Genomic DNA, 27,271 nt, shown 5'->3' on the forward strand with positions numbered 1-27,271 from the left:
GTATTTCCATGGAAATAAACAGTGTGCAAATCAACTTCGTTGCCAAGAGCCATGATATGCCAGCTGACTTTATCATTCATGCACATTTCTGGTTCATAAAGATTCCCATAAAGGTAGCCATTGATACCTACAAAAGATAAGAGGAATTTTTATTTATTATATTTGTAGATCAGTCCATTAAGTGTCTTATAGTGCATAGTTGTGTTCCTCTATACTCACAGTTTAAATTATAACAATTTTGCTGTACTGTACATACAGTTCTGGTTACTTTTTCTGATTAGATGTAGTGCACCTGAGCACTGAATACAATGAGTTCATTATTATTATTATTATTATTATTATTATTATTATTATTATTATTATTATTATTATCATCATCATTATTATTATTTAAGGTGACAAACTGGCAGAACTGTTAATACACGGGACATAATGCGTAGCAGCATTTCATCCATCTTCATGTTCTGAGTTCAAATCCTGTCGAGGTTGACTTTGCCTTTCATCCTTTCAGGGTTGATAAATTAAGTACCAGTGGAACATTGGGGTCGATGTAATTGACTAGTCCCCTCAGCCAAAATTTCAGGCCTTGTGCCTTTAGTAGAAAGGATTATTATAATTACTATCCCTCAAACATTCAGTATACTTCACCTTTATAAATGTTGTTTTGCTTTCAGAAGGAAGAAATCAGTTACCATTTGTTTATAATTAGCATTGTTATACTATTAAATATTGTGTATGTATGGATGTGTTTGTTCTACATATTTGTTATTTATTTTTCAAGTCTTCCCTATAATGTTGAAATTCTTTTTATTTTTTTCTCTGGTTGAATATGAAGGAAAAGTTAAATTGTGAGAGGTATCAAAAGCAACAAACAATAACAAATATCAGATCCTAGTCAATATAACAAATCTCAGTAAGGTGGTGAGCTGGCAGAATCATTAGCACGCCAGGCAAGATTCTTAGCAGCATTTAGTCCGTCTTTAAGTTCTGAGTTCTAATTTCACTGAGGTTGAATATACCTTTCATCCTTTTGGATTCAATAAAATAAGCACCAGTTGAGCACTGGGGTTGATGTAATCGACTTGCCCTCTCCCTTGAAATAGCTGGCTTTGTGCCAACATTTGAAACCAATATAATAAACCTCAGTTAAACTGCTAATCATTTGTTTAGATGTCATTTCAGACTTTTCTCAGTCTGCTTCCTGGCCACAAAGTTTCCATTATGTCTCATTGGAGCGACAGTGTGGTTATTTAACTCTAGATCAGATCTGATCCAACAGACTTATGACCAAAAATATTCCTGTTATGACAATCCTGTCTTCCATTCAGACAAGGAGAGTTCTGGTGGCTCAATAGTCGATCAAAGGAATATCTTGGCAGTCGCTCGACCTGCTAGAAATAGCAACCAACGACACCTTACTGTCACGAAATAAAGAAGATAAATTGGACATGGTTTTTATTTGTTTATTTTTATGCAGCAGCTGGAATGGAATATAAGATGAAAACCTCAGTTCACCGTGTTTCAAAAGCATTGGCTAGTGTATATAAAGGGAAACAACTCTGTTGCTATGATCAAGTAATAAGTATTAACGATATATATATACAAGGTATTGGGATTTGATGGTGAAAGGTACCTGTAATAGTAATAAACCTTGAAAGATTTGGATAGAGAAGTTAGGACATGTATTGAAATATTAGGCTAATTTTTTTAGGATGACATGAGATCAGCTTGTAAAGAGAGATACTTTACTGTCAGCATGTGAAAAACATCATCGTTCTAACTTCCACTTCTCCATGATTGCAAGGATCGCACGAAATTTGTTGAGGAAGATTTTCTACGGCCACATGCCCTTCCTGTCGCTAACCCTCACTTATTTCCAAGCAAGTTATGGCCAGACATGTTTTTTGCTGAATATTGGAAATGAACGACACTATTTGTATAACAGTGAAATTCATTTACAATTATTATGTAAGGACAAGGAGACACACACGCGTGCATGCCCCCCACCACGCACGACAGGGTTCTTTCAATTTTTATCCATCAAATCCACTCACAAGATTTCGGTCAGCCTAGAGCCATGGTAGAAGACACTTTACCAAGGTGTTACACAGTGGGACTGAACCCCGAACCATACTGTTGGGAAGCAAACTTCTTAACCACACAGCCATGTTTGCACCTCAAAACATATTAAAATGTCAGTGTTGGTAGTTGTTTTTCTTTCTTTTTATCATTCTTCAAGAATTCTCTCTCATTTCTCATTATGATCCCACCAAGTTGCTTCATCAAACACATTCTTACTTTAAGAACTAACACCTGTATTTCACCTCATCTTTATCATTCACCTGGTATTTATTTAATCACCCATGGGAAGATAAAGAACCTGAAGATCCGAATATGTCATTAACTTACCTTAATCTTTTCACTGTGGAAAACAGATATATTTAAATAATAATTTAATTTCTCTTCACTGCAGAAAGCAGTTTTATGTACCAATCCATCTCTTTTGGGGGAATGTCATGCTTGAAACTATTTATTGTTGAGATATGCCAAGTTTATTGAGACAACATGACTTGCAGAAAATACCAATTCTATTTTTGGTAGATATTTACCATCATTACAGGAATAACCCATGAAATGGGTCAAAACAATTGTAGTGATTAATAGATATTCTCATATCTTCCATCTTCTGTGTCTCTTCGGCAAAAGAGACTGATAGAATAAGTACAAGGCCTAAAAAAAATAAGTACTGGGGTCAACTCATTTGACTAAACCTTTCAAGGCGGTGCCCTAGCATGGCTGCAGTCTAATGACTGAAACAAGGAAAAGATAAAAAAATAAAATGTAATCCACTTGAGTACCTACCATGCATCAAATTTGATTCCATAAAATCTTCATCCTCTACATCAACAGAATCAGGATCTATAGCATACTTTTCAATGTTCTTTTTCAAGTACCAAGAATTGTTTTCGTCAGTCACCGTAAACATGAGAAAGAACTCTTTATCTACGTTTTTCTGAAAAGGGAGAAAATAAATGAAAAGATGATAAAATAACAAAATCAAAATTACGTCCAGTGTTATCTTTTATCTTTTACTTGTTTCAGTTATAAGACTGTGACCATGCTGGGGCACCGTCTTGAAGAACTTTTGGTCGAATGAAATGAACCCAGTATTTTCTTTTCTAAGCCTAATATTTATTCTATTAATCTCGTTTGACAAACTGCTAAGTTATGGGGATGTAAACAAACCAACACCAGTTGTGAAGTGGTGTGGGAAACAAAGACACACACACACACACACACACATATGAGGAGCTTCTTTCAGTTTCTGTCTATCAAAACCACTTATAAGGCTTTGGTTAGCCCAAGGCTATAGTAGAAAATACTTACCCAAGGTGCCACACAGTGGGACTGAACCCAGACCTATGTGGTTGGAAGGCAAGATTCTTACAACACAGCCATGTGAATAAAGGTTTCTGTGTTTCTGTAAGGCAAATAAAGGCATTTCATCTGTCTTTATGTTTTGAATTCAAATTCCACCATGGTTAACCCCTTTCAGGGTTGATGTAATAAGAACCAGTCAAGTAAAGGGGTTGATGTAATCAATTAGCCCCCTCCCTCCAAATTTCAGGCCATGTGCCTAAAGTAGAAAGGATTATTATTATTATTAATGTGGCAAGCAAGCAAAATCATTAGCACACCAGACAAAATGAATAATCTGGTACAGAGAGATAACAAGATGGTGAGAGTAGGATACTATGCTAAGAGAAGTAAAACTGAGTGAAGAGGAATGAACAGGCAGAAGGAAGTGATACTTGAGAAGTTAGCAATTAGTGATGGGGAAACCAAAAGCTAATAATGAAAGACAACAACAGAATTGAACAATGAAGAAAAAATGATGGGAAAAGCAGAAAAATGACAAAATGAAAAAATGAAAAAATTTAAAGATGACAAGAAGCTGAGATAGTGTGAAAGGTTTTAATAGATTACATGAACAGTGAGGAGGCCCTTGGAAATCCTCATTTGAAAATCCCAGCTAATTTTTTTTTGTGTGTGTCTACCATTATGTTTTGAGTTCAAATACCACCAAAGTCAACTTTACCTTTCACTCTTTTGGGGTTGGTGAAAGAAGTACCAGTTGAGCACTGGAGCCAATGCAGTCAACTTCTGTCTCCCCTCAGAATTGTTGGCTTAGTTCCAAAATTAGAAATTATTATTATTATTATTAGAGGTGTTATCTCCTACAAAGAGAACAGAGAACAGGATTGCAGGGGCATGAAGAGAACACAAAGTACGCAAGTCCAGAGCCAACTCCTTTCTTTCAGTCCCAACAGAGCCTTCCAAACATGGATCAGACTGATTGGCTACAACTGGATACACTGTATCCTGTCTTTTTTTCTGTGTGATGTCCTTGTGAACATCAACAATGACAGGCTAACTAATAATAATAATAATAATCATCATCATTATTGTTTAACGTCTGCTTTCCATGCTGGCATGGGTTGGACAGTTTGACTGAGGACTGGCAAGCCAGGAGGCTGCACCAGGGTCCAATCTGATCTGCCCTTCCTAACACCAACCACTCTGAAAGTGCAGTGGGTGCTTTTTATGTGTCACCGATAATAATAATAATAATAATAATAATAATAATAATAATAATAATAATCCTTTCTACTATAGGCACAAGGCTTTAAATTTGTGGGGAGGGGTTAAGTCAATTACATCGACTCCAGTACTCAGCTGGTACTGAATTTATCAACCCCGAAAGATGAAAGGCAGAGTCGACCTCGGCAGAACTTGAACTCAGAACATAGCAACGGGAAAAATACTGCTAAGCATTTCACCTAGCATGCTAATGATTCTACCAGCTCACCACCTTAATAATGATAATAATAATAATGATAATGATGATTTCATTTAATTGCCACCAGGGCAAAGGATGAGGGGGACAATGCAAAACAGATACAAAATGTGAGGGTTTGCATATAATGAAATGATAAAATAAATAAATAAATAAATAAAATAATAAAAAAAAGGTGTAAGTATACACTGTATACTATGAAAAGGAAGAGAAGTATACATAGTATACAAAGGTTAACAAAAAAAGTGGAGGGTGATAGATGGTTCTAATACCCTTTTAAAATTTAAAAAAAATTTTTAATTTAAATTTTATTTTTATACAACATAATATTACATGGGCTTTTGCTACACTTTGATTATAAACGTTTTCCCTCTGAGTCCTTAATGTTTTCCTAGATCCCAGTATAGTGTCCTAAGTTTCATAGCGTACTGAAAATAACGACAAGAGTTAATGTCACCCTACTCTACCTCTTTTATGGGCATTTGTTGTTGTTGTTGGCACTCCGTCGCTTATGATGTTGAGGGTTCCAGTTGATCCGATCAACAGAACAGCCTGCTCGTAAAATTAACGTGCAAGTGGCTGAGCACTCCACAGACACGTGTACCCTTAATGTAGTTCTCAGGGATATTCAGCGTGACACAGTGTGACAAGGCTGGCCCTTTGAATTACAGGCACAACAGAACCAGGAAGAAAGAGTGAGAGAAAGTTGTGGTGAAAGAGTACAGCAGGTTTCGCCACCATCCCCTGCCGGAGTTTCGTGGAGCTATAGGTGTTTTCACTCAATAAACACTCACAACGTCCGGTCTGGGAATCGAAATCGCAATCCTATGACCGCGAGTCTGCTGCCCTAACCACTGGGCCATTGCATCTCCACTATGGACATTTACTGCTATCTAATTAACTCTTTCTAGAGTTTATTTCTTTTTGTGGCAAGGGGTACTCATGACAGTAAGGAATTAAAGTTTGTTTCTTTTTGTGGTGAGGGGTATTCATGGCATTAAGAAATTAAGAAATAGTAAGAAATAAAGGAATAGGAGAAACATCTAGCAATATTTATTTATGATCAGCAGCCAGCTCTGAGCTGTCAACTCACAATGTTCTTTATTCTATGTAGCATTCTAGCCTTAGATCTTTTGTTGAAGAACCCCACTGTCCAAGATCTCCCTGAACACCAAGGGCAAGTGCCCTCACCAATTCCCTAATAATAATTATTATTATTAAGGTGGCCAGGTGGCAGAAACATTAGCATTCTGGAGAAAATGCTTCATGGTATTTCTTCCAGTTTCACATTGTGAGTTCAAATTCTGTTGAGGTCGACTTTCCTTTTGGAATTAATAAAATAAATACCAATTAAGCACTTGGTTGATGTCATTAACTAGACTCATTACCCTAAAATTCAGGCCTTGTGCCTATAGTAGAAAGGAGCATTGTTGTTGCTACCTCCACTGCCACTGCTGTCACCCTCACCACCACCACCACCATAATCATCAGTAATGGAGGAGTATAGAATACCAGTACCATATGCTGTGCAGAGTTAGACTTATCTTATGGTCCTAGTTTAAATTTTGCCATGGTCAAGTTTACTGGTCAGCTTTACCTTTACTTTTAATTAGATATGATATCTCCCTCAAGAAATTCATCATCATCATTATTTTGATGTCTACTTTTCCATGCATGCATGGGCCAGAAGAGAGTACATTGGAGCAAAATTTTCTATGGCTGGATGCCCTTCATGATACCAGCCTGCACTTGTTTCCAAAGTCCTACTGTATTGAATCACAAACATCCCAAACTTGGCCACATGAAGAACTGGGAACAAGCAACATTGTTTAAATCAGCCTTTTGTTTACTACTGTGGTATGATGTCAGCAACTGGGGAGCTGACCTCTGACCGGAACCGTGAACTGACCGGAATGGCGAGCTGACCAGAAGAGGAAGAAGGGCCGAGGGAGCCTCGATTGGGATTTCGTGCCCTTTTCGAACGGGGTTGTTGTGAGGAGAGGACGTGCCAAGCAATCGTCTAGGTGTTGGGAGAAGCAGCTGCTATTTCTAGTGTTCTTCGGGTCGGGGCGAGCCGCGAGGATCGGATACCGCAGGACAGACTCATGCAAAGGAAGGAAAAACCGAGGTAAGCCAATTACTTATTCTCGCACGCATACACCACAACTACAAAGTGTGTACAATATGTCGAGACATATTAAGAAGATTGGATGTGCTTTTGCACTGTGAGGGTGACCCCCTTCGGTTATGAATGACCATGGGATAGTACCTAGAAAGTTACCCTCTGAGGCACAAGTCTGGGCAAGGTTATTTATGGAAGACCAGTAGTTGCTCATGCATACCAGCCTCCCTTCTGCACACCACCGATGTTATCCAAGGGAAAGACAAAGGCCAATACAGCTTGGTACCAGTGACGTTGCAACTCATTTCTACAGCTGAGTGAACTGGAGCAACGTGAAATAAAGTGTCTTGCTCAAAAACACAACACGCAGACTGGTCCAGGAATCAAACTCACAATCTCACAATCATAAGCTCAACACTCTAACCACTGAGCCATGCACCTTCAGTCTTTTGCACTAGACGGCAAGCAAATGACATCATTGTTGTTGTCGTCGTTGTCCATCTCTCCATCATTGTCATTGTCGCTGACCTCCTCCTCGACATCATCATCATTATCATCATCATCATCATTTAGCATCTGTTTTCCATGCCGGCATGGGTTAGGCAGTTTGACTGGAACTGGTAAGCCAGAGAGCTGTGCCAGGCTTCAGTCTGATTTGGTCTGGTTTCTATGGTTGGATGCTCTCCCTAATACCAACCACAGAGGCTTGCTGTTACTATTTACAACCAGTAAACACTCATGAAGATGAAAGGAAATACAAACACATATGCACACACACATACACGCACACACAGGCATGCGTGCGCATGTACAGACACGCGTGCGCATGCACAGACATGCGTGCACGCATACAGTGGGCTTCTTTTAGTTTCCATCTACAAAATCCACTCACAAGGCTTTGATCAGTATGGAGCTCTAGGAGGAAACACTTGCCCAATGTGCTATGCTGAACCCAAAACCTTGTGGTTGGTAAGTAAACTGTTTATCATAGTTTTGCTTATAAATTCTAGTAAAATAAAGGTCTTTAAAATGAAAACAAGAATGTCCAGTGGAAATGAAACCAAAACCACATGCTTGGGAAATGAACTTCTTAACCACGCAGCCATGCATACACTTTCAGAAGTATATGAGGGGGTGCTGACAAGTTCCTGGCTTTAAGGGTATCATGAAAGGCCTGGCTGGAGGCCCAACCTTCTAAGTTCTTTTACAGGGCTTAGAAAAACTGAAGGGCCACTGCAATAAGTGTGTGAATCTGAGAGAGGAATACGTTGAATAAAATCATAATTAACTGATTCTCCTATATTTTCTTTTACCCAAAGCCAGAAACTTTTCAGCACCTCTTGTATTATTGTTTCACTTCACAAACAAACATAAAATTTATTTTTTAAGCCATTATATAATGGGAAGAAGATCGACAATTTTATCATGGCTGACACAAACCAACATACTACCAAAGAAAATTTCTTTCTCATTAAAAAAGAAACATGGAGTGGCTGTGTGGTAAGTAGCTTGCTTACCAACCACATGGTCCCGGGTTCAGTCCCACTGCGTGGCATCTTGGGCAAGTGTCTTCTACTATAGCCTCGGGCCGACCAAAGCCTTGTGAGTGGATTTGGTAGACGGAAACTGAAAGAAGCCCGTCGTATATATGTATATGTATATATATATGTATGTGTGTTTGTGTGTCTGTGTTTGTCCCTCCAACATCGCTTGACAACCGATGCTGGTGTGTTTATGTCCCCGTAACTTAGCGGTTCGGCAAAATAGACCGATAGAATAAATACTAGGCTTCCAAAGAATAAGTCCTGGGGTCGATTTGCTTGATTAAAGGTGGTGCTCCAGCATGGCCGCAGTGAAATGGCTGAAACAAGTAAAAGAAGAAAAAAAAGAAAAAAATGACAGTTCTCACCTGTTTTCTTTGGCTATTAAGACTACCTTTTTTGCATATAAGCAATGGCCCAACAAGGCCAGAGTATGTGTCTTTCATGGTGTTTACTTCTGATGCATACATCTTAGTTAAGCAGTCAGGATCTTTTTCAAGTGGTTCCATTTCTTTTGTTACATACCAGTAGTAAGTTTTCTGGCTATGTGGTTCAACAATACCTACAATAGAATAATGTTTTTAAGAAAGAAATATTTTAGTGCTTAAACTTCTGCTTAGCAAATTAGATCAAATGAGAGTCAAGACTATTGAAAAGGTTGCAAAACGCAACGAAAATTTTAGGAAAATAAAAATAATAAGTGAAAATTTTAAAGGTGAGTGTGTTAAATTTTAAGGCACGATAAGAAAATGACTCTCCCCAGACACAACAGAATATGCTTCAACACACGGAATCACATAAAAAATCTTGCAAACCAAATCCAAAAACAAAATTAGATCAAATTTAATTGATTAATGTTCACATTAGTTATTCTACTGTATATGGTTATTCACCCACAATTTTTTTTTTTTTGTTACATTTACAACAAATTTTTTATTAATTTTTAGAAGAAAGCAAAATTCCCTAAAACTCCATGCCAACCATCCGTCATGTATGATTTCCTGCTGGAGATTAATTCCAGATTCCAGTCTATCACAAGTAACATTCCCAGAAGATCTGAAGGTAGGTGAACTGACACTACAAAAAAATTAAGTTTCCTGTCCAGAGAAACACATAGTAGTGACGGCTTGTATGAACTACCACCTAATAGATAAAAGCTGCTGAAGAGATTTAGTATCATTTGTTGACGAACTCAATGGAGAAACATACAACATCCTTAATAAAATTTTTACATGCTTTAAGTTTAGGATAATATGCCTAATAGTGGACATTTTAACTCTAAAATAAATTGAAAATTATCCTATTATAAAGATTTGGAAATTGAGATAACCAGAATGTGAGGATTGAAAAGAGACACTAGCACTACTAAATTTTATATAGTTTATAGATTATTTTCAATACTGTTAAAAAAATAAAGAAAACTAAAATTCTATATATACCTAAGGTAAACAGACAGAGCTGTGTTGGGCTGTGCAATGAAAATACATAATAAAAATAATACTATTAAGTTCTTACATAGGTGCAAGACCTCAAATGTAAGAGGTGTGTTGCTAGGGCATAATTGGTATTTTTTATTGATCCCTAAAGAATGAAAGGCAAAGATAATTTCAGCAGGATTGAACTTGGAGCACCAAGGAATGTAACTAAATATCACAAGAGATTTTGCTGATTCTGCTAATCAAATGTCTTTACAATAATATGTTCACTCAAATTCCTCTAACAATAACAACTTTCTTCATCCTTTGGCTTAGTGGTTAGGGTGTTGTACTTATGGTTGTAAAATCATGGTTTCAATTCCCAGTCCAGTGGTGTGTTGCATTCTTGAGCAAAACACTTCATTTCACATTGCTCTAGTTCACTCAGCTGTAAGTGGGTAACTTTGCAATGGGTTAATATACAAGGGTGAGATAGTGACTCTGGAAAATCCCTGAATGGAGGTTTCAAGAGACACATTTTGTGTTCAGGGTTTGAAAGAATGGATAATACAACTTGTACTGTGAATCCCAACTGGTCGGGATTGGTTGTTCAACCCCATTGAAGGTCAGTCAATCAAAGATCAGTTTCTTTACTGCATGATTAACCTATCCACTTACCAGTATTCAAAAACCTACCTGTGGAGTATATCCTGAGATGATACACTCAAGAACTTTCCAATTCTCAGTTTTACTATTATCAACCTTTCCCTTACTCCAGTGAAACTCACCACTCTATTTATAAACTATATACAAACCAAGATACCAGCATCATAAACTCCTTCTAGACATTTTTCCACACAATCTTTTACTTCTGCACTTATCTTTCCCTCACCACTTCCTTCCTATCTTGTTTCTGACATACTACATATGTCCACTCTCCTTCTGATCAATGCCTCCACAACTTCCTTGGTCTCCGTCATCATCCTTGTATTCTATACTGCAAGCCTTTTATATTCTAATCTCTGCAGGAGACACTTCTTTTAAAATAAGAACACACTAATTAATGTAGCCCTAGATGCACTCTGTCAAGAAAAATAAATGGATTATTTGACTTACAAATAACTGATCACTCATATTATACTGTGTAGTGAGGCTGCTGAAAAGTTTTGAATCATCTCACTTAGGTCCCTGCTTTAGAACCACAATCCAACTATATTGCCATAAAAGGCAAAGGCCAGCTACAAGAAATTAACTGTATTGCCTTAAATGGCATTAATGTTTATGTGAACATGATTTGACCAATCAGATTAGCTGGTGTATAACGAAATAAGTAGTAGACTTGAAAGTGAGTTTTGTGAATTTTCTCACCAAATAGTTCTGCTGAAGGTTCTAGAAGCTTGAGTGAATGTTATAAAATGTTGGGATATTGAACTGCTGAACAAGACAGCCTCAGGTGCTATACAGAACTCTGTTGGTCAGTCCTGTGTCAAGGTGTTCTCACTTTTTCTACTTCTTATTCTGTCTTTAATAATCATCAATGATTTTCTTATAAACAACTAAATTATTTTATGCAATGAAGACCTTTAGCTATCACAGTAACTATCTCTTGTATGATGTTTTATTCAAATAGTTGTTATATATATGTAAATGCATATGTTTTGAGTAATAAAAAATATGGAAACTTAGAAAAATATTAGTATGGTCATTTTTGCCTTCACACACAACCTTGTATAATATTTTGTACAACAATGAATCTATTAAGATCTATTAGAATGATGACCCAATAAAACGTTCTTGTTTTCAGGAGAGTGTGATACATTACTCTTTTACTTGTTTCAGTCTTTTGACTGCGGCCATGCTGGAGCACCGCCTTCAGTTGAGCAAATCGACCCCAGGACTTATTCTTTGGAAGTCTAGTACTTATTCTATTGGTCTCTTTTCCCGAACAAACGTAAACACACCACCATCAGTTGTCAAGCGATGGTGGGGGGGGGGGGACAAACACAGACACACAAACACACATACATACATACATACATACATATATATATATATATATATATATATATATATATATATATATATATATATATATATATATATATATATATATATATATATATATACACATATATACGACAAGCTTCTTTCAGTTTCCGTCTACCAAATCCACTCACAAGGCTTTGGTCGGCCTGAGGCTATAGTAGAAGACACTTGCCCAAGGTGCTACGCAGTGGGACTGAACCCGGAACCATGTGGTTGGTAAGCAAGCTACTTACCACACAGCCACTCCTGCGCCTATTAGATAAAATATTCATAGATATTCAATGTACCTGAGTGATTATGGCTGGAATGCTTTTTGGTCATGGGTCTGGTCAATAATTGTTGACCTGGGGCTAAACAACAATAGCAGTTGGATGGTTACAACTGGAATGCCTTTGATCACAGATTTGCCCAATCATGGCTGGCCTTCAGCTTAACAACAACAACAACTAAAACAATGCAGTAATGCCATCATTTATACAAAAATTATTTCTGAAATTATTAAAAAAACAAAACAAATTCAGTGTCACTTTACCCTTATCACCAGCTTGGTCAGTATAGAAAGCTCCTTCATCAAATTTGTTATAGTATACACCATAGGGATGAATGGAAAACTTATATGATGCTTTATTATAGAAAACAACTTTTATTATTTCTCCAACTTCAGCTCGAATCACAGGCCCTAAGGAACCCAAGTGTTTTTCATCTATTCCTCTTTGCTTCTGTTTTGTAAAACTTTTGTCAGTGTATTCATGATAGATAGCTTTCATGTATTTTCCACCAATTCTTTGTGCACCATTTTTAAAAAATACTTCTGAATCACTGGTGGGGGAAAAAAACAGAAAAGCAAAGCAAACAATACATTATGTTTTAAAAAAATTAATTACTGAATTTCAAACTGATTTTTTGGACAGTTTTATTAAATGCTCTCCACCTCTCTCCAATTTAGTTTTGATAGAGATATTTTAAAGTTATAAACAGGATGCACTGTCAAACTATATAAGAAGTTAGTCAGATGTGTTGAATAAGCATTGTATGCCCCTCCCCCACTGCCCCCACTGCATTTTAAAAAAATTCTTCAGATTCCTTTACTTCCAACAGTGGAAATTACGATTTTGTACATCCTCCAAAAAACAGCTTTTCAATATTTGATTTTCTCTTCTTTTTTTTGTTTTTGTTTGTTTGTTTGTTGAATGCCACTTTAAAAATATGAAGCTCAAGATTCTGAAAAAAAAAAATCTTTGTCAAAATTACAACTTTTAAAAAATTCTTTTTCCCCCTTCCTGACTTTTTGAATACTCAACAGAAATACAGAGAGCAAACAAACTTAATAATGGTTTGAGAATTATATTTAACCTATTCATAAATTGGATTACAAGTAGTAAGAATGATTAACATTTTTGGGAATTCCTTTAACTTTTAAATATATTTTGGCTGTAAGGTACTCTTCATGCTGGTTTGATACATAATGTTTTTGAGCAGCAATTTTCTTATTGATCAAATCCTTTCCCTCCAGACAAAATCCATGGAACATGAAGTGATGATAGTCAGTTCCCTCATACTGAGTCCATTCTCCAAGAATAAAAGATCTTTATTTATATATCATGAACTAACTTAATTTTTCCTCCAAATGGATTTTAAAAGTCAAATTTTCATTGAAACAATATTAGAAAAGTTGTACATATTGATAACAAGATGAAAAAAGGTGGCAAAACAAGACCAGAAGTTAGGTAAAGTAATGTATTGCAAAAAAAAAAAAAATCAAATAATGCAAACCTATGGATTCCTGCAAAAAAATACATAAATAAATAATTAAAAAAGGTGAGAAAAGATCCAATGATGCTTTGACTTGACGTAAGGAGATGAAGTTTTAGCGCGGACAAATCACTAAAAAATGAATGGTACTAAAACTCCAGAAGATCTGATGAAGTTTTGACTCAACAAATTTCTACATGTTCAATTTTAATTTATGCAAATAAAAACTATTGATGTTATTTCATATTTTTTTTTATATTGGTTTTTCAACATTAGAAACTTACTTTTGGTTGAAGGGCCAATAGTCTTCTGCAAGAGTTAGACTAAAAGTTTGCTCACAAAGCAACATTTTAGTTAGCAATCAATAGTGATAAATTGATTTAAAAAACAATTTTCTGAGAGAACTTGATCTTAACTCTATAAATTACCAAACTACTCACTAAATTCAAGAAAACAATTTAAAATGTTTGAAATATGAAACCCCAACATACATGATTTTGTGTTAAACAGGCACGGGAGTGGCTGTGTGGTAAGTAGCTTGCTTACCAACCACATGGTTCCGGGTTCAGTCCCACTGTGTGGCACCTTGGGCAAGTGTCTTCTACTTTCGCCTCAGGCCGGCCAAAGCCTTGTGAGTGGATTTGGTAGACGGAAACTGAAAGAAGCCCGTCGTATATATGTATATATATATATATGTGTGTGTGTGTGTGTGTGTGTGTGTGTGTGTGTGTGTGTTTGTGTGCCTGTGTTTGTCCCCCTAGCATTGCTTGACAACCGATGCTGGTGTGTTTACGTCCCCGTAATCTAGCGGTTCGGCAAAAGAGACCGATAGAATAAGTACTAGGCTTCCAAAGAATAAGTCCTGGGGTCGATTTGCTTGACTAAAGGCGGTGCTCCAGCATGGCCGCAGTCAAATGACTGAAACAAGTAAAAGAGTAAAGAGTAAACAATCCACTTATCTCAGTTCAATTTCTGGTTGTCTTCAGTGCCTCTGTTCTTATATAGATAGATTTGTCAAAACCTTCATGTAAAAGGCAAGGTTTCAAAGTTCTTAACCACTGAGCCACCATCCTGCACAGTGAGAGCTAGCCAGTTTTTGAGGTTTATAAAATCACATTAATGATAGCAGCCATATTGTGCATCAATGTTAAATTTACTGATTTGGTTTTCAGTTAATGCTATACTAACAGCATCTTTTCATCTTATGAATTTTTAATGTGGTTCTTTGCATATGATGGAAACTTCTACTTAAATTCAAATTAATTTGAAACTCCAAAATCAAGTTAATTGAATTTTTCCTTTACAGTTAAGTGGAACTACTATTTTTAGCACTTTACCCAAGAATTTATTTTTTCTCTCTTTATTATATATTATGTAACTGAATATTTGGGACAGTTGATGTTTAATCTTTTGTCCAAAGTCTACTGATTCTTGTCTGTCTGCATATCCATTAGCTAAGTAAATAGGGATAAGGAATGTTTAATGTCAAGTCCGAAGACTTATTTCTCACTTTCTATTCTCTGCTGCTAGGTATGTGTGGCAAAGAGATTTTAAATGTTTACTGCATTTCAGTGCAGTATAGCACCAGTTATGAAATTATGAATTCCCAGAGTCATTAGTCTTATTCATTTAATCACAGCACTTTTGCATATGGGTTCTTTTTTTTTTTCTTTGGTATTAATGATCCTGGAGATAGTGAAATAGTGTCCAATGCATTTCCAGGCCCTCCTTGACTAAAAACAAACAAAAACAAACAAAAACAAACAAACAAAACAAAACAAAAAAAGAAATAGAAGCAAAACTTCAAAAATAATTTTGATAATAAAGTACTGACCTGTCAGGTTCTGTGAGAGATCCACCATCATAGAGGTTCGTGCCATTTCTTGAGTAACTCCATTCTTCTTCTTCAGCCGCAATAAAATATTCTACAATCTTAGAATCGGTGCTAATGTTATTGGTCTTCTTACAGAACAATACTTCCATCATGGTTTCCATGCCACCTAAAATACAATATTTATTTTCATCAATTAAAATGTTAAGATCTTAGTCTATAATTTTCTAGTTTCAAACCCAATAATTTACTGGATTAAAAAAACAAAACAACAGGAAGAAAACATATATTTATAAAAAAAATAAATAAATAAATAAATAAAAGACAACTATATAATAGATCCCATACAGTGAAATCTAAGAAGTGGAGTGTGTGTGTGAGAGTGGAGAGCTTCTGCAAGAACCAACAGGGGGCTCCTTTGTTGGCTAAGTTCACTATGCAAGGGAGAGAGAAAGAGCTACAAGAAATCACAGTGTTGTGCTCTCTTGAATAAACTCATGCAGGTGAGGTCTTCATTGGTTTTGCTCTAAACCAATGAATTTGAAGGTATCACCTACTGCGATTAGGCAAGAATTAAAAGATACAATAAAAATAGAAGATATTTACCCACATAATGGTCATGTACATGACATTTGACTAGCCATGATCCTTCATCATTGATATGCATTGTTGCAACACTGAATTCAGCTGGGTACAAGTTAATGGAGTCTTTCCTTTGTACAGTAAAATAAAATGTTTTCTCAGCATAAAAATTTAACAATATTTAGAAATTAATTTGTTTTCAGAAAGAAAGAAGCATGAATTTGAAGGAATAAAAAAAATGGAATAAAATGAAAATTAAATGACTGCTTCTTAAGTAAACAGCTATCAATTATTTTAATTTTAAACATATTTTCTCCAGACATTATGTACAGCAAATTGAGACAGGAGAAAAGCAGAAGACTTGATTTTTGGACTTGAAACTAAGATATATCACTGAATGGACAATTTAGTTACCACTAACACAACATAGCATCTGTCATTCCATGTATGAAATGTTTCTGCTTTTTAACTGTAATAATTTGTCTGCAAAAGATAATTGCTCATCAGTCACTTAACACTAGCAGTAGAGACTATTCTGTGAATGTCCAACATAGTGAGGTGTTGTTATACATATGTTTTTTATCATTTACTTGTTTTAGTCTTTGGACTGCAGCCATGCTGGGTCACCACCTTTAAGGGTTTAGAGGGAAAATTAAACCCAGTATTTTTTAAAGCCTGATACTTATTCTATCACTTTCTTTTACTGAACCACTAAGTTACAGGGACATAAACAAACCAACACTGACTGTCATGTATGTATGTATGTATGTATGTACGTTCGTATGTATGTATGTATGTATGTATGTATGTATGTATTTGTGTGTGTATGTGTGTGTGTGTGCATGCATGTGTGTGTGTATGCATGCATATGTATGTATGTATGTTTGATGTGCATCCACAAATCTCCCATCTGTCAGACCCACTCACAAGACATTAGTTGGCCCAGAACTATAGTAGAAGATAATTGCCCAAGGTGCCATGCAGTGAGACTGATCCTAAAGCCAAATGTTTGCAAAGTGAGCTTCTAAATCACACAACCATATTAGCAGTAAATTCATGTTTTCTTCACACCTGCAGATGTTAGTGCCAACCTGGAGGTAAGTAATGAGACTATGAGACTCCAATAGCTAGAACTTAATGCATTCCTCTCATTGAGAAAGCTAGAATTTACTCAGGAAATGGTTTGTGATCAAAATTGAATCTGCCTCCCAGTTTTTGATGTTACATCTAAAGTGGAGGAAGACTTATAGCTAAGTGAATCAGTGCTGTTGAGATAAATTCAGACACTATAGCTGAAATCTTTCTAGGATGAGCCAATGCAGGTCTCTACATGGGCACAAGACCTGCTAGAAGTAGCAGCCAGATAATTGTTTCTAATTTAGACATGAGGCCAGTACTTTTGAAAAGAGGTCAGTTGACACCATTGACCACAGTATTTGACTAGTACTTTATTTTATTGACCTCAGATAGATAAAAGTTAACCTTGGTGGAATTTGAAACCAGAATATAAAGTGCTATACAAATACCACAAGGAACTTTTTCTGATGCTCTAATGACTCTGCCAACACAAAGCATTTAGTTTGGCACCATACTATTTCAGTACTTTTTGTAATAATAATTTGTAATATAGGGACAAAACTACAAAATGTAGTGGGAGAGGGATTAGTGAAATTGATCCCAGTAGTTGAACGGTACTCTATTTTACTGATCTTAGATAAATACAGGCAAAGTTGAACTCAGTCGCACAGATGAAGCAAACGAAACATGGCTTTCGTTTGACATTTTTATGATTCAACTAATCCAAATAAATATTCCTTAAATAGGCATGAAATATGAAATATTTGGAGAAGGGAAATCAGAGAAGAAAAAAGTTATCATATTCTCCAAGAGTATTAGCCATATAAGCGTAATAAAATAGCACTTACAAGTAATGACATCATGGTCATATCTTCCTGGGAGTTTAACACAACTCTATGGTGTTCATTTAAAATGTTAGCTTCTCATAAGTGTGAGTACATTTCAGTAACAATATTAGACCAGTGAAGGTGGAGCTCTCCTGCCCTGTAAAGCAATTCAGAAGGCCATTCCAATGCAAAAACCTACAACTTGATGGTCACCACAGCTGACTTAGTCCACTGAGTCACTGCACTAGACCTCCAAGTCTAAAGACTAGGATGAGATTGTGTGGGCTGATTCTCACTTCAAAACTATTCAGCACAAGCAGAAAGAAAAACTCAGAAGCATCATCATCTCATCTCATCTAGGTCGTCCCATAGGACACCCCCATAGGGGTTTCAGTTGCATATACTATAGGTGTCACAGGGCGCTGCTCCATGTGGTCCTGCAGTTTCCATCTAACAAGGAATATTAGGGTTTCATCCATTGTCTTGTATTCAAGATCCTCTGCATGACATTCTACTAGTTCAAAGCCAGGAATCTGATCTGTTAGGTTCTGCAGATAACTAAATCCACGCCCTGCTGCCGACGCTTCGATTTATTGTCGCTAAGGTTTTGTCTGTCTCCTACCCTTTGACCTGTCTGGCCTGGTAAAACCTGCTTGAAGATTTCTCTCCCTCCAGCATAGCTCTTCGGGAGCATACAGGCACTTCACTGCGACAAGGTACTTGTTGAATTGGCTGTTGACTACACAGTAATTCTTCTGCCCTTTAACAGGGATTTTTTTTTTCATCTCACAGGGTGTCCAACATTGACCCTCCTCACCAAGCAAGCTTGATGGGGTTGCCAGTTTAGTCGCCGACGACCCGACCATGCGACAGGTTGTAACCCAGAAGCATGCCACTTTTTACTGATTATATTTCTAAGATTAAGCATTTGAATGCAAATTTGAGAGAGAGAGAGAGAGAGAGAGAGAGAGAGAGAGAGAGAGAGAGAGAGAGAGAGAAAGAGAGATACCATTTAAGAGACACAGACAGTTGCTAATTTTGTGACAAGGAAATGGATTCTGTGAATACAGTCAGTGACTGCAAAATATGAGTCCAGATGAATTATAAACACCAATTGACAAAGTATGCTATCAGTTCTATTGAAATCTATGTTCAAAGGATTGCTCTCAAGTTTCTGACATATAGCATCAATAGAGAGCTGAAAAGGTTTTGAAAAAAAAAATATAAACAAAACTATTATACACTTTCAACATTAAAAAAACTTTCAAACTTTGAACACAGCTAAATTGGTTTTATGGTTATCAAAAAAAAAAAAAAAGTGTTTATAACTGACATTACCAAAGGACAAATATAGAATTTATTAGTATTATAATTCAAAGAATAAATCTTTGAATTTGCAGATGCCATAATCCTGTTATTGTGCTTAAAGAATTCTAGAAAATCGATGACAAGTCAAAATTTAAGTAAAAGATCTCAAGAATCTGGAAAAAAGAATATATGTGTTGACAGTTATTAAGTAATAAATAGTAGACAGAGGTAAATGATGATGATAATGGTAATGAGGTGAATAAAAGAAAAGAGCTTAGAGGTGGGTGATGAATGAATATCTCTGAATTGCTTCTTAGTAATCTTGAAATTGGAGTGGTATCTATTATCACCTATTTTAGTTAGCTAGTATTTAGAATGAAGAATTTTATCTGTCAAGCAATAACTACATTGCTAAATGATCAGTTTGAAATCAGAACTTTTGAGAGAAAAGTAGCTCAATTCTTTATGCACCTCATTGATTGTCAGGTGAAACTGAGAACAGTAAGAAAGAAAATGGTTTTACCTGTGATGATTATATTCAAAGGAATGACCATTTACATTAAGCGTATGTATGTCCACTTCATTTCCCATTCCCATCAAATACCAAGTGACTTTGTCAGCAATACAAGCTTTCAAATTCAAGTTGCCATACATAAGGCCGTTTAGGGCATGCATTTTGTTGCTCTCCTGGAAATCTTCATCTTCTTGATCAACCTTATCAGTTAAAAAATTCTGAATGTTTTCTTCAAGGTACCAGCTTAAATTCTCATCCATAACTTTCATCAACAAATGCTGGGTGTTTTCAGGATTGTATGTTTTATCTGCATAGTAAGGTAAAAATAAAGCTGTGGTTAAGGTGTTACTGTTTTAAAGAGTAATTGAAGAGCATAATTGTTAAGAACTTAGGGAATTAGCATGTTTTTTTGTTTTTTTTTAAATCCAATGTGAGTTTGGTATAAATAATCAGAAGCTACTGGCTACTGCTGGCAAAGTTATTTGATGGAAGTTGTAAGTCAAAAGCAATTAAGAGAAGTAGATAATTGTAAGAAAAAGAGAGGTGGGGTGGGTGTAATCATAAGTATACTCCGTATGAACAATGGCTATAGCAGATTTGGATAAATATAGAATTTATTAGTATTATAATTCAAAGACTAAATCTTTGAATTCGCAGATGCCATAATCCTGTTAATTTTCTTGAGGCATTGTTAACTACAGTCATGTATTATAATTTCAAAACAGATTTTGTTTGACAAGACCCAATGGGGCCAAGGACTGTATCATGCTTCATTGTTTACTTTAGCAGACATGAGATTTCAATTGCCTCAAATAACAAGAATAGAGAAAAGGTGTATAGAGGTAATAAATAATAGACAGAGTGAAATGATGATGATAGTGATAAGGTGAATAAAGGAAAAGAGCTAGCTTAGAGGTGGGTGATGAATGGATACAGTAAATAGAATATAAGTCAAATGAGTGGATACAGTAAATAAGTCAAATGCACTGATTTACATTTTGAAAATATTGACTTTATACAGTGTACATTAGATAAGTTAGCATAGCAGAGATTATCCTTCTTCAAGAAATATTTATGGCAGAATTTTAATTCAGTATTGTAAGCTAAAGAAACACCAATTATATCAGTCATAGTTCTGCTACTCACAGTAGTGAACTATGTATATTCATGGTGCCTTGTAACTAGGTGGACTAGGCTATTTTTGAGTTATGTGCTTTGCCCATGGACATGGTGCAGCACTGATGGTAGGCTAAAAATTGTGGTATGTTTAAATCAGGCATGGGCAAGAAGTAGGCAGCATGTGACAGCTCATCATTAGGTGGGTATGCCATTCAGAAAGTTCTGTGGGCTGCAGTTTGCATAATGGTGTTAGCTTAGTGGTAGAGTTAGTGTGTTTGTCAGTAGCCAGAGTAATGATGCTAAAATCCAGAGTTGAGTTGAAAGAAGAAAATAGTAACTTTCAGGAATATGTAGATGAACATAAGCAATAGTGGTTAAAGTAGAGATAAGATATAAAATATAGAAGAGGTTAGGAAATGTCTCAAGAGAATTGCTAATTTCTTCTTTGAGTCATAAAGATTTCTTGATTTCTAGTACCATTAGGAGGTCAGGTCGAATGTGAGAGCATATGCCATTGAAGTGTGTTCCTGCACTCACCATTTGTCAGTATATTCCCAAGCCCTCCCAGGTGACCTGTTGAGAAGAGTTCCAATTAGTCTCCATCTCCATGAGATACTTCCTCATCTGCTGTGACTATGTGCATATGGTCGACCAACACAAGCCATCAATCCAACTAAGTCCTCAGTGAAAAGGATACAATATGCAGGGTTTAACTTGAAAAATGAAGCAACATAGCCACACAGTTTGAGTTAGCACTCCCAAATCATACAAGTAACAGGATGCATCCCAGTTTCTGTGTAGAGTCGTTAGTTGCATAAAAAATCTGACCAATGGCAACCCATAATCCTGTGAAGTGTCCTGACATCAAACGAGTTCATGTGGTTCCTAAGGGCCCTGGACAGTGTCCAAGTCTCACAACTATAGAGCAGGAAAGGGAGGATCAGAGACCACAACTGCAATGATTATAGGGCCGTTACACTGCTCTCAGTGCCTGGTAAAGTCTTTGCCAAGGTCATCCTGAACAGATTGTCAAACCATCTGCTTGTGTCTCCGTGGCCAGAGCTGTCACAGTTCATGTCACAGAAGTCAAACTATTAACAGGATGCTGGCTTTTTGTGTAACATAAAGGGATGAAAGATAATTTGCTGTTCTCTGATTAATCACAGTTAGCTTTTCCTGTGATGAGTATTGAACTTGGCAATGCAAATGAAATATTTACCAGTTTTTAATATGCTTTTACTAGAAACAACAGTAAATTATACCACCTGTAGTATCTTCTAAGAAGACACCTGAGCCAAGTGTCTTCACCATAGATACAACACACCACAATGACAGGATACAAACTAAAATCTTCTTAGATTTGTTGTCAACTGGACATCAACTCAGTTAATTATTTTCTTTAACCAAAAAGAATTATAAACAACTGTAAACAGGATACTTTGCACAACTGCCTTACTTGGGATAGTATTAAATGCTGTACACCCTATTGATGATATCAGTATTGGTAATAATGGAATCATTGGATGTACAACCATTAGTGGTGGTGATGATGGTGGAGGTGGTAGAGGTAGTGGTAGTGGAGTTAGTAGCAGTGTGGCCAGCAGTGGGTGGAACCAGCAATGGGTGGAGCATGTAGGGAGTGGGAATTAATGGTGATAAAACCATTGCCTGGGTGGCTAGTGGAGGTGGTAAAGATGATGAATCTAGTGATAATGAAATCATTGATGGTGATAGAAACATGAGTGGGTGGAGCCATTTATTATAGAACTATTAATGGTAGTTTCTACTTGATAATACAACAAAGTATTATGATTGTTGTAGTTTTTGTTAATCCTAAAAGTGGACCTGACTGAACACATTTATAGTCAAAGGCATTCCAACCATGACTCTCTTAACTTCTTTTTTTTCTTGGTGTAGCATCTCATTGCTCAAGATATGGTATAGCAATGGTGATATGATATCATGTAGTGACATTCCTCTTTCTTTCACCAAGTTAATATCCTAATGACTCAGCCAATTAGAATCTCATTAAAAATAATTTTACCAATTAAACAAATGTTTGTTAATAAGTGATAAAAGATGCTGAGATCTTTAAAAATATGTTTTCCATTCTAATCAAACAAAACATACATCATGTTCTTTACCTTTTTTACAGAGAATCAACATTCCCATCAGGCCAGCATTCATATCCATAACTGGTTCAATGTGAGAGTGATACATCCAAGGGAGACAATCAGCATCATCTTCAGTTGGGCCATCAAAGGGTTCAATTATCCAAGTATAATTGAAGGCAGTTTTAGGTTGAACCTTATCATCAGCTTTTTTAGCTGATTTTGTACCATCTCTGTATAATGCTCCTGAAAAAAAAAAAAAACTGATAAAAACATAAAAAAACAATAAAAGTTATTCAAAAAGATGCATGTAGCAACTGGCATGCAATCAACTCAAGTTTTAGTTGTTTATCCTCATTTATCATTGGTTTATTGAACCAATGAAAGAGCAGTACTGCTCAGCCATCCATTGGTTACATTAAGGAACTCAACTCAGAACTCTCTCACTTTCTTCAACAGTTCTCAACCAGAATAATTACCCAAAGGATCTGTAGTGGCGCGTGTGGCCGCCATTGGCCGCCATCTTGGGAAGTGCCATTGCGCATGTGCAAGGGACTTGCCGTCAGCGGAAGTACCCGAGCACGCATGCGCAATGCAACAGGTGGAGAGAGAGCAATAGCGTTCGATCTCTTTTCTCTCAAGCAGCTGTCGTGACAACACGTATCTCTCAACTCGACTCCGACATGTGGTCGAAGCTTCCTTGGTATTCTAGCGGCATGCCTGTTCACCCAGGAACGAAAAGGCTCTACACCAACCTAGAATAAATTGTTGATCTGCTGTTACCGTTATCCCTCGTGTTGTTGTATTTCTGGATTTAATGATTAATATAAGAACTGGGGAGAGATGGCCGAGCCGTCATATCTCATCCAATTCTTATAGATCTATTATTGTCTACTCTTGTTTAGCTAATCTAAGATGTGAAATATGAAAAAGACAATGGTTTGTTTTATTTTGATTCTGATAGATTTCTTCACCAAATGTTATCTCAAACCTTGATTCTTATGAATGTTGTAAATGAAAATTGCTATTTTCCTTTATGTGAATTACTGTCTCATTCAAACTTGTGCTTTTATGAATTTTTGAAAATAAACAGAAACTGTTTAACTACATTAAATTATCAAACTGTAGAGGTCTACGCTTTGGTAGCAAGCAGGAATTAAAGAGCTTACATTATTTATTGTGTTATCTCTCACATGTATTTTCTCATTGTCATCCAGGTATCATCTGTTTTGAGCTGTCCTTATATCATCATCATCATCAGCTTCATTTAATGTCCATGTTCTATGCTGGCATAGGTTGGATGGTTTGACAAGATCCAATGGGCCCAAGGACTGTATCATGCTTCTTTGTTTACTTTAGCATGGTTTCTATGGCTGGAAGCTCTTCCTAATGCCAAACACTTCACAGCATGTACTGGGTGCTTTTTGCATGTCACCAACACTAGTGAGGTTGCCATGCAGCTTACAAAACAATAGTTTAAGAGATGATGCCACAGCAGAACAGGTTTCTTGATGTAGAGGAGCTACATGGCTACTCGTGTTTAAAGAAGAGAGGGTGGGAGTAATTAGGTGGAGATGGAAAGGGATAAAAATAGGGGTGATGAGATATGAGGGTAGACCTTCAAGGTATGAGGTGGGTAAATTTGTGTGGAGTAGAGGGAACAGGAGCATGTGTCGGTTGGTGGGGGCTACAAGAGAGTGTGGGTGAGTGCAGGGGGGAGAGGAGGGGTGACCCCCACCCCACCCCATAATGAGCAAAGGGGAAGGGAGTTGTAAGAGATGATTGATAGTATGGAGCAGTGGAATAATAATAATGATACAGTAAACAGAAAAAGGACAATAAAGAGATGACATGATGTTGGGTAGGTTGCAGGTGAGGATGAGAGATGTACAGAGTGTATATACATATACATCCACGCTATGCTACCAGAACTTGATTTCATTGAGGTGAACAGGTCTTCTTCAGAAATGCGTATTGCCACTCATTCTGGTCTTTTGTCATCTCTTCTGTGAAGTTCAAGATTCTGAGATTAGCTTTTACCATTCTGTTCCATGTATTCTTGGGCTTTCCTTTTCCACAGGCTCCATCCATGTTAAGTGATCGGCTTTATACAGCTGTTCTCATCCATGTGAACTAAATGTCCATACCAGTGCAGTCTTCTTTCTTGCACTCTACATCTGATACCTCTTAAGCCTAGATTTTGTCTCAATACATTTATACTATGTCATTCATGTACATTTACATTACATGTTCAATGAAGTATGCTCACTTTATTTCTTTCCAATCTACTCAAGTCCTCTGCATTCAAGACCCATATCTCACTACCACACAGCATTGCAGTTCTAGTATAAACATCATCACAATTTGCCTTTCACTCTAAGTGAAAAGACTTTTGTTGCCAGCAGTAATAATAGCTCCCTGAACTTTCTCCAACCCTTTCTTACTCTGGCTACTATACTTTCAGAGTAACCACCTTTCTTGTTAATAACACCTACTAGGTAACAAAAATGATTAGCTAATTCTAGTGTACCATCTAGGCATTTCAAAGAAATTATTTCTGGTGTGCTCATAGTATGTTACAGTGCATCTATCATAAAGGAACCAATGTTCTTTGATAGTCTGCTTGTGATTTCACTACACGTCTTGTGTGTCCATAACTTACACTGAGTATAATATATGGGGTGTATCCATAGCTTACACTGGATACAGCATATGTACTCCTTTTTTGCATATCAAACAAAGCCCTCTCTCTCTGAAGTTACTAGGGTCCTGTCTTCTTTTCTACTAATTATAACTTTTGTCTTTACTAAGTCTACTTTGAGGCCTCTCAATTCTAAGTTTAGCTTCACTCTGCACCTTTATACTAATTTTTTCGTGCCCACTCACATTGCACATCTAGCAGAGCATGCTCACTTCATTTCTTTCCAGCCTTCTCAAGTCCTCTGCATTTAAGGTCCATGTCTCACTACCATGCAGCATTACAATTGTAACATAAGCATCATACTATCTACTCTTTGGGAAAAAATCTTTGTTGTTAGGAGTGGTAATAGCTTCCTGAGGTTTCTCCAACAAGTCGTCACTCTAGCCATTATACTTTCAGAGCAACCACCTCTCTTGCTAATTACATTTCCTGGGTAACAAAAGCTATCAACTACCAGAGAGCCATCTGGGCATTTGAGAAAAGCTATTTTCAGTGTGCACATAGTATGAACTGCTCCAGTACTACATATGAAGCTTACATTTTTGGATAATCTATCATCATCATCATCATCATCATCGTTTAACGTCCGCTTTCCATGCTAGCATGGGTTGGACGATTTGACTGAGGACTGGTGAAACCGGATGGCAACACCAGGCTCCAGTCTGATTTGGCAGAGTTTCTACAGCTGGATGCCCTTCCTAACGCCAACCACTCAGAGAGTGTAGTGGGTGCTTTTACGTGTCACCCGCACGAAAACGGCCACGCTCGAAATGGTGTCTTTTATGTGCCACCCGCACAAGCCAGTCCAGGGGCACTGGCAACGATCTCGCTCGAAAATCCTACAGGAGCCAGTCAGGCGGTACTGGCAACGGCCACGCTCAAAATGGTGCATCTCATGTGCCACCCGCACAAGAACCAGTCCAGGGGCACTGGCAACGATCTTACTTGGCTTGCCGGGTCTTCTCACGCACAGCCCATTTCCAAAGGTCTCGGTCCGTAGTCATCGCCTCGGTGAGGCCCAATGTACGAAGGTCTTGCCTCACCACCTCAGCCCAGGTCTTCCTGGGCCTACCTCTTCCTGCTAATGATTTTACTACATGTCTTGTGTGTCCATAGCTTACATTGGGTACAGCATGTGGAATTTATATGTACTCCTTTTATGTATATCAAACAAGGTCTTTTACTCAAAGCTACTAAGATCCTGTCTTCTTTCCTACTTACTGAAACCTTTGTCTTTACTAAGTCTACCTTGAGGCCTCTCATTTCTAGCTTTAGCTTCCATGCCTGCAATTTCCTCTCTATAGATTCAATAATGAGAACTAGATCATCAGCATGTAAGAGTTCCCATGGACATCCAGTTTTAAACTCCCCAGTGATGGCTGTAGGACTATCATGAACAGAAGAAGATTGAGGACTGAAACTTGTTGAACTCCAAGGATATCCAATCTTAAACTTCTCTGTGATAGT

General features: G+C 36.9%; 1 protein-coding gene across 1 annotated transcript in view; it reads right to left on the reverse strand.

Annotated features, from left to right (window-relative positions):
• Positions 1 to 27,271, reverse strand: part of LOC106870385 (hephaestin-like protein) — a 65,148-nt gene that overhangs the window by 23,236 nt on the left and 14,641 nt on the right. Inside the window, exons 3-10 of the mRNA XM_014916428.3 lie at positions 23,137 to 23,349; positions 19,883 to 20,180; positions 16,172 to 16,278; positions 15,569 to 15,734; positions 12,515 to 12,801; positions 8,890 to 9,083; positions 2,863 to 3,013; positions 1 to 127 (exon numbers count right to left, since the gene is read on the reverse strand). The exon at positions 1 to 127 is cut by the window's left edge and continues 86 nt beyond it. Of these exons, the coding sequence (XP_014771914.2) occupies positions 1 to 127; positions 2,863 to 3,013; positions 8,890 to 9,083; positions 12,515 to 12,801; positions 15,569 to 15,734; positions 16,172 to 16,278; positions 19,883 to 20,180; positions 23,137 to 23,349 (1,543 nt within the window). The remainder of the gene's footprint in view (positions 128 to 2,862; positions 3,014 to 8,889; positions 9,084 to 12,514; positions 12,802 to 15,568; positions 15,735 to 16,171; positions 16,279 to 19,882; positions 20,181 to 23,136; positions 23,350 to 27,271) is intronic.

Source organism: Octopus bimaculoides, chromosome 2 (assembly GCF_046866305.1).
Source record: "Octopus bimaculoides isolate indiv1 chromosome 2, ASM4686630v1, whole genome shotgun sequence".
Taxonomy (NCBI): domain Eukaryota; kingdom Metazoa; phylum Mollusca; class Cephalopoda; order Octopoda; family Octopodidae; genus Octopus; species Octopus bimaculoides.